General features: G+C 36.7%; 1 protein-coding gene across 5 annotated transcripts in view; it reads left to right on the top strand.

Annotated features, from left to right (window-relative positions):
• ZNF638 (zinc finger protein 638) overlaps positions 1-8624 on the top strand; it is a 102301-nt gene extending 93677 nt beyond the window's left edge. For 2 of the 5 annotated variants that reach the window (XM_004369224.1, XM_023732823.1), the window contains exons 24-28: positions 163-1111; positions 1898-2002; positions 4988-5089; positions 5865-5983; positions 7504-7822. In XM_004369224.1, the coding sequence (XP_004369281.1) occupies positions 163-1111; positions 1898-2002; positions 4988-5089; positions 5865-5983; positions 7504-7569 (1341 nt within the window). In that variant the 3' untranslated portion in view covers positions 7570-7822. Of the gene's footprint in view, positions 1-162; positions 1112-1897; positions 2003-4987; positions 5090-5864; positions 5984-7503 lie in introns of those variants that run through there. The other 3 variants (XM_023732827.1, XM_023732831.1, XR_002824373.1) reach the window with 3 other exon arrangements.
• The last annotated feature ends 2856 nt before the right edge of the window (positions 8625-11480 follow it).

Here is an 11480-nt window from a genome sequence, read left to right as displayed (position 1 = left end):
TTCATTTGTGGGTCTTTTTTTTTTTTTTTTTTTTAAATACTAATTTCAACCTTTAGGAAACTTATTTGCACTGAAATTCTCACAAATGATTTATTGGGACTGTTTGGAACCTAGCCAGTGATCAGTAGTTACTCTCAACACTGATTTTTAACTTCCCAACAGGAACCATTATTTCCATTTAATTTGGATGAATTTGTTACTGTGGATGAGGTTATAGAAGAAGTGAATCCTTCTCAAGCTAAGCAGAATCCACCAAAGGGAAAAAGGAAGGAAGCTCTCAAAAATACCCCTTCCTCTGAACTGAATTTAAAGAAGAAGGGGAAAAGTTCTGCTCCTCATGTTGTTGAGGGTGAATTATCTTTTGTAACATTGGATGAGATTGGGGAAGAGGAAGATGCAGCTGCACACCTAGCACAAGCTCTTGTCACTGTGGATGAAGTAATTGACGAAGAAGAACTAAATATGGAAGAAATGGTAAAAAATTCAAATTCACTTCTTACATTAGATGAGTTAATTGATCAAGATGATTGCATTTCCCATAGTGAACCTAAAGATGTTACTGTCCTGTCAGTGGCTGAAGAACAAGACCTTCTCAAACAAGAACGCTTGGTAACTGTGGATGAAATTGGAGAAGTAGAAGAGTTACCTTTAAATGAGTCAACAGACATAACTTTTGCCACTTTGAATACTAAAGGAGATGAGGGAAATACTGTAACGGATTCCATTGGGTTCATTTCTTCTCAGATGCCTGAAGACCCTTCTGCTTTAGTTACTGTAGATGAAATACAAGATGAAAACAGTGATCTGCATTTAGTGACTTTGGATGAAGTAACTGAAGAAGATGAAGACTCTCTGGCAGATTTTAACAACCTTAAAGAAGAACTTAATTTTGTTACTGTCGATGAAGTTGGAGAGGAAGAAGATGGAGAAAATGATTTAAACGTTGAGTTAGCACAAAGCAAAAATGATCATCCCACAGGTAAAAAGGGGGATAGAAAAAAGAGAGCTGTGGACACAAAGAAGACAAAACTTGCCTTGTCCCAAGTGGGTCAAGTAAATGAGAATGTTAAGGAAGAAGATCTGAAAGCCATGATTGAAAGACATTTAGCTGGTAGGTACTTGGCAGTGATAATTTTTCTGTTTTTTGAGGGAAATACATTTAAAGTTAATTATAAAATATAGGTTGGCTTTACTAATCATTTCACCCTGTGTTGATATAAGAAGGCAACGAATAAACATTTATAGCCAGTGATATGTTTTCCAAAGAAATATGTTAAAGTTTCACAGATTTATCTTAGTTACAGAGCAGAGCTTACCGAAGTTATTGCACATGAAGAAAAGACAACAAAAACAGAAAGCAAGCTAGAGTACCCAGATTGGAACTGAAATGGAATGGTATCTGGGAAACAACAGCTTCGGATAAGCAGGACGTTTGCCCCAAACTGCCTCCCAGTTTTTGTTTAGACATAGAATTTAGAGAAATTCATAAAGGTACCATTTTACTTTTAAATAGTATGTTGGTGGTACAGAATAATAGGTCACCTTACTTTCAAGACTTGAGGGAGATCAGAATTATTTCCATGTAAGAAAGTCTTGAAAGATTTGACCGAACTAAGAATAAAATAGTAGAAAGGTCCTACAGGTTTATGGAACAAATTGGAAAAATTATGTATAAGTTGTCTGGAACAAGATAAATGGAAAAAAGAAAAGGAGAATGTTTAGACTGATGCTGAATGTTTTTTAATAGACTTTTCCTATTTTATATGAGGAATAGATTTCCTTTCCAAACTGGGTTATCATTTTTGCAAGAGTAAGATGTTGAAGTTACTTGTTATTCAAAGTTAAAAGCAATTTAAATACTGTGACTATAGCAATAAATTAGACTTTCTCTTTAAAGCTAAAACGCCAACCAAGAGAGTTAGAATGGGGAAGACACCACCATCAGAAACAGCTGTTGAAACAGAACCAGCAAAAGGTGAAGAGGTCTTCGAAATTAGTGAAGGTAAAGCAGGATTAATCAGAGGGGGAGGAGAGTAACATAATACCGAGGGAGTGGTTAAAGTTCCAGAGATCTACCATCTAAGAAGTAAAGTAGAAAAAGAATGAAATAGAGTAGAGGAAAAAAGGCAGCCTTATTATTAGATCTGGATAAAGATTTTTATCTTTGTACTTCAGAGAGATAATGGAATGTCAGTAACAGAATTTGAAAAAATTGTGGAAGTGATCTACAGAAAGTTATTCTGACCATGTAGCAGCTTCAGGTAGAGATCATTTATCGACTATTATATGTGGACCAGGTTCCCTACTGGCACAGTGGTTAAAGTACTCTGCTGCTAACCAAAAGGTCGGCAGTTCGAACCCACCAGCTGCTCCGCATGAGAAAGATGTGGCAGTCTGCTTCCGTAAAGATTTATAGCCTTGGAAACCCTTGGGGCGGTTCTTCTCTGTCCTGCAGGGTCAATGTGAGTTGGCATTGACTTGACAGTAGTAGGTTTGGCTTTTGTTTTGTTTTTTAAATAGGTGAACGAGATCCGTTGCTTTGTGCATGCTGCAAAACAGCCAGTCAGTGAATTAAATAAGATGTTACATAAGATGTCTTACTAACATTAATGAAATTTATGTTGAAACAAATAGGCAACAGTATCTAGTGAGGGAAAATATTCTAGTCCTTCAAGAAATATTTGTCGTTGTGTCTATCACATTCAGAGCAAAATGCTAAGAAGTGTAGATCTTGGGGAGTTTATTGACTTGGAGAGGTAAAACAAACAAAAAATCAACCATCAGTATGAATTAAACAGCACTGTAAGGGTGTCCCTTTCACTGCTCTCTTTGCAGCATTCTCCTTTCTCTTGGTCTTCTATCTTATTTTCTCTAAAGAAAAACTACCAACCACGATTCAGTCTAAGAGGTTTATTGAATTTGATCTCAGGTGGGCCCTCCAAAAGTGTAGCACCACAATTTATTATAGATCTTTTTCTTTCCCATTTCCTAACCAGGGGTAGTAATATACGCTTTTGCCCATTTCTTCGTCACTTAGCCCATCCTAACTGGCTGACCTTGCTTTCATTTCTACTTACCATAACATGTAGAGAATCTTTCCTGCCTCCCAACCTGTATTTTATCCACGTTGACTCCTTTCACGTGAAATAAGGTCAGGTCTTTCCCATTAAGGAAAAAATGTCCTTAGTACTGGGATCCCTCTGCCTCCCATCTTTTCTCCTTCTTTAAGAACAATCTGAAATAAAAAGAGGTGCTTATATTTACTTTTTTTGGTTTTGTTTTGGTTTCATTTTCTACCACTTTCCTAAAACTGATCTTGATAAAGAACCCCCATTGGGTTCCTGTCAGAATTGGTTTTTGTTTGTTTTTTCCCCTTTAATTTTATTTGATTTTCCTGCATCATTTGTTACTATTGATCATGCCCTCTCTCTTGAAGCTCTCTTTCTTAGCCAAGTGGGTACTCCTTCCTTGTCTATTCATCTCCATAACCACTCCTTGATACCAAGCCAGAGTTAGTGGTTTAGTAATTTAACTAATAGCTCCTAGCATGATTCCATGAGACTTTTTGGGATTTCTATATGATAGGGGAACTTTAACTACCATCTGGCCTGGAGCTACCTGAACTGAGTAATATAGAAAGGATGATTTTTATTTACTGCTTACTTAACAATTTGTTTTTATTAATGGGCAATATATTTGACAAAAGGACCCCAATGAAGAAAAAGTCATTTTTCCACACAATTTTGAACTTAAATTATTTGTTTTAATCTACTTAAATTGATAAAATTCATATTATAAGATAGATGTGCCTTTGGAGTTACAGAGCAGATGTGTTTGAGGAAGATTACTTTGGTGAGGAATAAACTACTGTAGTAAGAGACTAGAGGCAAGGAGACTGGGCTCTTCTAACCATCAAGTCAAGAAAAGGCTTTTTTATAGAATATTCAGGACTTGATGACCAGTGGGATGTGAGGAATAAAAGAAGAGTAGATGATGATTTCAAATTTCCTAGCCATCCCCGCAGAATTGGTAAAGAGTACCTTAGGCAATGAATGGAGCACTTAACTTGATATCACAAGTCCTGGATTCTATTCTCTGTCACTCACTAGCTATATGACTTAGGGCAAATCTGTTCATTAGCTCTCGGTTTTGCTTTCTCCATCTGTGAAGAAATAGGGATAATAATGATTTGACCTGCCTGTCTCACATGGGATAAAAGCTAAATGAATGATGTATATGGGAAGGGGATTGTCAAATACTACCCAACATTAAAGGAGTCCCTGGGTGGTGCAAACAGTTAAGCGCTCAGCTAGTATCCGAAAAGGTTGGTGGTTTGAACCCACCCAGAGGTGTATTGGAAAGATAGGCGATCTGCTTCCTAAAGGTCACAGCTTTGAAAACCTGAGGAGCAGTGCTACTCTGTACACTTGGGGTCGCTATGAGCTGGAATTGACTCAAAGGCAAATAACAACTTGCACCAATAAGGTATTTCAGTTACTGAGGGTAACCAGAATTGCTTTAGGTTTAGTTTTTCTAAGTTGGAAGGGCTTTAGTATAGGGCATCGGAGTTATTCTTCATTCATGTCCTTTGCCCATTAATTCCCACTCTCCCTACCCCAGTACCTTGCATACACTAGTAATTACTAGTTAACTCTTACCAGTAATTATAAAAATTGAACTTCTTCCGTTACCCTTTAAATTCTTTCTGAGATAATGTGTAAATAAAATATGCTGTTAGCTTTAGCCTGTACCCTTGAATCCATTTAATAAAGCTGAGCAGATTTACCATCTGTTCTTGCATGAAAGAATCTTGGAGAATATTGTACAAAGAGTGGGCAGATTGGATTAACTAAAGGAGTGTTTTCTTAGATTAGTTTTAAGTTTGTCTTTAAAGGCAGAGAGGATTATCTGATATTAGCTTCATAAAGTCTGTAAATCTGTTTTGAATAATGTTTTTTCTTTTCCTTGAAAAACTTAATGACTTTAGCTGATGAAGAATCTGGATTAAGTGACTCAGAACCAGAGCAAAAACGCATGAAGATTGAGGACTCTTCTTTAAGCAAATCGGTGGAAACTGATGTCCCTGCAGGTAAAGTATAAACGACGTTTTTTCCTTATCCCTATGAAATATAAATTCAACACAATAATTAATATTGTTTAAATGAGTACTTGAGTGACCTTGCTTAGATTTTTTTTTTTTATTTTGGAGTGGGAATTAGCCAGTTATTGAAGCCTGGAATGTGTCTCCTCTTTTACTCTGGTGCTTTCTTTGCTGCTGTGGTGAGAAATTGGTAAAAAGTTCTTTCTAGGCAGAAACTCCAGTTAAGCAGAATATGCTGAAAAGCTTAGCTAGCAGCCTGTTCATGACCTGCTAAGTAGAGCAGAGGAGGGAACCTTATCTGCTTAGCCAGCATATTCCTCAAGCAAGCAGTTGCTCATCATTCTGTCTCTTCACCCTGTTTTATTGGAACAGGGTATTCCTAAGAGGTTTATTTCGAAGACTTGAAATCAGATTCTTATCCAGTGAATTGGTATTCTGAAGGACTGCTGAGCAGTTCTTTGTTATCTAAAGATTTTCCATGGGCACCTGTTCAGCTTGCACTGTACCGGTGCAGTGGCATTCTGGCATTCCCTGGAGGTTCTGGGATACTATAGAATTTGTTTTAAAAAATAAAGACCTATGTTTTGTTATTAAAGGTTTAACTGCTGTTGATTGCTAGATATATAGCAGTATATACTGTGCTTATATGTAGTGTGTACAATGCTTAGTATGTTTGTTGTGTTTATGTTTAGGTAAATTGATCAGCACAGCTATAAATAATTGTTAATTTTCCTCCTTTCTCTTCCCTCTTTCTGTCCTCTAGATTTAGACTTTCTTGTACCCAAGGCTGGATTCTTCTGTCCAATTTGTTCCCTCTTCTACTCAGGTGAAAAAGCAATGATAAATCACTGCAAGAGTACACGTCATAAGCAAAATACAGAGGTAAATAGCTTTTTATTCTTTACTCTTCATAAAATCTTCAGGTGCTGTTATTGTATTAAATTGAACTACTCAAATGTCTACCCAAAATGTACATTCTTTCCCTTTGGGAGAACTTTTGAATGTTTATGCAAGCTTGTTCCTCTTAAGTCCAGAATTTTATTTTTCTTCCTCACTATGCTTTGCCAGTAACTTCTAGTCTTCCTTTCCTTTCCTTGAATAGCAGCATTTGCCAGAGTAGATTCTCCAGCTCACTAGTCCCATGTGGCACTCTGTTGGTGGGAAACTGCATATTCTGCTACCCTCTCACAGAGTCATGTGCACATTAGCATATTAAAGTTTCTGAAATATCTCGACAGAATCCTGCTTAACTTTGTTTAACCCATTCCCTAAATTGATTTGGTTACAAAAACTTTTTTCAGTTGCAACTTTCTTTGGGAAGTACTACCCTAGAAGGGTCCTCATTAGCCCCAGTGAAACAGTGGTTCTGATTGCTCCCAAATGTTTGAGAGTTGTTTTGCATACCTCACTGTTGAATTTGTGGCACAGGCACACATCTAACATTGAACAAGAACGTGTTGTGAGTTTATTTAATCCACTGTTAACTTTATGAGATAGATGCTATCATTCCAATTTTAAAGATGAGGAAACAGGCTTGAAGAGATTAAGTAACTAATATATGTAGGTAGTGACAGAACTAGGATTTGAACCCAGCTCTGTTTTATTCTAGGCCCAAGTCCTTAAACATTCCACTGTGCTATCTATGCTCTCAACTTAGTTTATCATGTCATTTCTCCATTTAAAATCTTCCAGTGGCTTCATGTTGCACTTAGAATAATATCTAGACTTCTTATCATGGGACTGTAAGGCCCTATGCAGTCTGATTCCTATTCTCTGACCTCACTGTTTTTCACTATTTTTGTTCACTATGTTCTAGCTTTTCTGGCTGTCTTAGTTGGAACTATTTTTCATACATGAAAGGCCCTTTGCTGCCTCTGTACATACATATTGATGCTCCTTTGCCTCCTCCCAGTCCCGTTTGCATGGCTGGTTCTTCCTCATCTTCTCAACTGAAATATCAGCTCCCAGAAAAGCCTTTGCCTCAGGGAAGGGCCTAACTAAAGTAGCACACTCTCCCACCCAACCCCCTGAAAAGGGTCAACCTCATTCAATTACCTTGTTGTATTTCCTCTATAGTGCTTTCCACCACCCAAATTTGTCTTGGTTACTTACTCCTTTAGTGTTTCTTTTTCCCCACTAGAATGTAAACTCCGTGAGGTAAAGGACCTTATCTATCTTGTTGACCACTGAATCCCCAGACCAAGTGTAGTGCTGGTGTATCATAAATATTAGATGACTAATGAGTGAAAGGAAGCAATGTTAATATAAGGCACAGTGTTTCTTATCTTTATTTTGTAGAATCAGTCTCTTTTAAATTGTAACTACAATAAAATACATTAAATATGTTTGCACAGAAAAACAACCTCTAATAAGTATTTTATATTGCAAATTGCTTTTAACAGAAGTTCATGGCCAAGCAAAGAAGGGAAAAGGAGCAGAATGAGGCTGAAGAAAGAAGCTCTAGGTGATTGGGGGGAAAAGAAAAAATTTCATTAGAAATTCATTTAGGGTCCAGTTGATTTGTGTATTTTGTTACCACTTAATTTGTAACTTTTGTTTCAGAAGCAAATATTCATGTTGTACAAATTTCTGATTGCCCTTAATGTAGAAAGACTGATGGGGAAAGTATGATGGGTTTGATTTTTATATCAAATCATCAGGCATGGATAAATATCTTTTAGAGTGTTAAAATAAATGTTCCTACTGTATATTTAAAATACCGTCTTGTGTTTGTGGCTGATTTATTAAAGACTTAATTGCCTATGATTGTAGACAAAGTTCTTCTCTACAACCCCTGTGGCTGGGCATGTTTGGAATTCTTCCATGTGTTTCTGGAATTCATAGCATGACAGTGTTTTACTGAGTTTCAGCCATTCATGTACAGGTCAAAGGTTTCTTAAACTTCCCATTTTTCTGGGTAAAATTAGATTATATCATGGTTGGCCCAGGTAGGTTTGAGTAGAACTTCGCTTGGTTTTTTAATGTGTTGGGAAGATTTTTTTTTTTTTTCTTGCTTTTGAAAACACCTGCTGTTTCTGCCAAGACTAACTTAAGTAGCACCTAACAAATCATTTATTATTAACTTGAAGCTACAAAGCAGCCTTTACTTCCCATGGGCCCCAGGGTTTTCTTTTTAAGCTATTTGAATTATTTAATATATTTGTAAGAAGTTGTAAAGGTACAAAAAATGATTAAGTGGATTGTTAGTAGGTACTAGACATAGCCCTGTACTGTGAAAATTTTTAGTTCTAGGCTATGCTTCAAACTTTGAATTTTTTTAGTATCTGATTCCTCAGTTCTTTCCAGATTAGAGCATACTAATTAATAAGAGAAAGGGGGTGAGTGCAGAGAAATTAAAAAGAACTACTTTTTTAGATCTCTTAACTTCCATCACAGCGCAGGAGTTACCTCACAGTTGGCAAGAAGTGGAGTGAAGAGCAGAAGGCAGCAACTTTTTCTTGCTCTCCAACCTAACTGCATACACAGTTCAAACTTAGCCATAGCCGGAGCAAAATTACAGAATACTGCCTGCCACAGTCTAGGGAAGTGGGGATAAGGATGGGGTGGGCTGGGGTGGGTGGCTTGTGAGTACCAAGACTCTGCTGTAATTAAAACCATGTGGATGAATGAGGTAATAAGAGGTATAGCCAAAAAAAAACACCAAACCTTCTGCCTTCGAGTCGATTCCGACTCATAGCAACCTGATAGGACAGAGTAGAACTGCTCCATAGGGTTTCCAAGGAGCGGCTGGTGGATTCAAACTGCTGACCTTTTGGTAAGCGGCCAGCCTCTTAACCATTGTGCCACCACGCCACCAGGGCTCCAGTAAGAGGAATAAGCAATTAAAAAGCTGGGAGAATAAGATGGCAGCAAGTTAAGGCAGAACAGTCAATCAGAGTAAATAAGAATTTTTTAAAGACCCTTCCATTTCCTGGCCTGCTTCTGAAGCTTTTAAACCTAGGAGAGAAATTACAACCTTTAATTTTTTGTCTGGGTCGACCTTAGAGTTTATATCTTAAGAACTTAAATGTAAAACTTATTTCCTTCAAATTAATTCTGGGAAAAGGATATTTTCTCTTTCTGAATTGCAGTTCTAAATTAGAATGAAAGGAAGTTACTAAAGCATGGAAGTAGTAGGGGTATTTTTATGTTTCATTGTAGTGACAGATTTTGGTAGTTAATTATACGTAGCAAGTAATGTTCCTCTCTGTTGATTTTTTGCATTTAAGACTGAACTTTTATCCTAGGGCCCCAAATACAAAAGATTTTGTGAGATTTTTCCAAAAATAAGCGTATGCTTTTTGCATATAATTTTAGAATTATTCTTTGTCAGAAAACCTTGAAACTCTTTTTTATCCTCCCCACACACAGATTTCAGTACATAGCAGCTTCTACTTATTAGTTGGTTGAGAGAGAGAATTTGGATTGCAGCTTACGTTTAGGTTTCTACCATTCCATCATCTAGACACCAAAACAAGAAAAATATTGCATTCAACACGACCTCTTTAAAAGTTTTATTGCATCAGCTACTTGGAGAAAGGTTTACTTCTGTCAGCACCATACTCTAATAAAAGCTTCTAGATTTGATTACCTTTTCTGACACAAATTGCTGTGGAAACTTACCATTTCAGGACTCACTGTGAATTCTTTTTTAAAAAAAGAAGAAGAGTCAGGTTTTAGTATTGTTATTTGTGGGAAAATCAAGCATATCTTCAAAAAATAGGTAGAATAAGATAATTAAGCCTCATATAGTAATTACCTAGTCTCAACAATTATCAACTCAAGACAGTTGTGTGGGTGTGTGTAGAGAAATGCACACATACACATATATGTTTTTTCACTCTCACATCTCAATGTATAATGTCAGAGTAAATCTCAGACATTATATCGTTTTACCCATACATGTTGTATTATGTATTTCTGAAAGATAAGGATTCCTTTTAACCTAACCAGTATCAGTAAAAATATTCCTTATTTAAATCAAAATCCAGTTCAGATTAAGAATATGACATATATAATTTGACAGTGACACCAACAACCAAAAAACAAGCGTATGCATACGTAAGCAGGTGTATAGGCATGTATGTGTATGGGTCGTACAGGAGCGTATGTATATATGCACAGATAGAAGTGTATATGTGTACATACAGATATGTGTGTGCAGACATAGAAGGCACAGTTACAGATACTTCTCAGACATAACCAAGCGCCTTGTGAGATTGGTTTTTGAGTTTGAAGGCTTTGGACTATAGTCTCATGGAACAACTCAGTTGGCATTAAATATAGTTCACAAAGTTCATGTTCTGCATCCAAATGAGGTGAGTAGCATCTGGGTCTTAAAAGCTTGCGAGCAGCCATGTAAGGTAACAGCTATTGGTTTCTGCTCAAAAGGACCAAAAGAGAAAGAAGGAAACCAAAGTCTTAGAGAAGAAACTAGTCTATAGGGCTAATAGCCTACGCGAGGCACACGCTCATCTAAGCTCAGACCAGAAGAACCTAATACCTGGCTGCCACTACCAACCATTCTGATCAGGGCTACAGTAGACAGACCCTGATAGAACGGGGTAAAAAAATGCAGAACAGAACTCAAATTCTTAAGTCTAGACTTACTGGACCAGTTGAGACTAGAGGACTCCCTGAGACTATCGCCCTGAGATAACTCCGTAAACCTTGAACTGAAACTATCCCCTGAGGTTACCTTTTAGCCAGATAACAGATTGACACACAAAGGATATTACCCATGAGTACAGGGCTCCATTAAAAAAATCTATATGAGACCAAAAAGTCAACAATTACTCCAAAGCAAAGATGAAGATAAGGGGCAGGAAAACTAGAGTACTGAAACTAGAACAGCCAGAATGCAATTAAAGAAAACGTTGACACATTGTGAAACATGTAACTAATGTTACTGAACAATTTGTGTAGTAATTGTCAAATGAGAACCTAATTTTCTGTGTAAACCTTCAAAAGACAATAAAATATTTTCAAAGAAAAATCCAGTTCAAATTTTCAACTGTCTCATAAATGATTTTTGTTTTGTTTTACATTGTTTGAATCAGGATCTAAATAAGATCCATGCTACAACTGACAGGTTTTTTGAATTTATTTTTAATATATAGGTTCTCCTTCTCTCCTTTTGCAATTTATTTGATGAAGAAACCAGATCTTTTGTTTTTGCAAAGCAGTGCTGCTCAAAACTTAGTCTTTGGACCCAGTGCCAGTTCTTGAACTGTTTGTTACCAGTTTGTGAGGGCTTAGGTACAGAAACAGAGAATGTTTAGAAACTTTACCATAATTTGACAGAGTAGTTTTATGTCTGTGCTTTAAATCTAAAAATTTTTTAAACGCGTTTTTAGTTAGTGTGTTTTGTGTTTTTTAT

This window comes from Trichechus manatus, unplaced genomic scaffold (assembly GCF_000243295.1).
Source record: "Trichechus manatus latirostris isolate Lorelei unplaced genomic scaffold, TriManLat1.0 scaffold00004, whole genome shotgun sequence".
NCBI classification, from domain to species: Eukaryota; Metazoa; Chordata; class Mammalia; order Sirenia; family Trichechidae; genus Trichechus; species Trichechus manatus.
The sequence above is the reverse complement of the archived record's forward strand: the minus strand, read 5'-3'. Positions and strand labels throughout refer to the sequence as shown.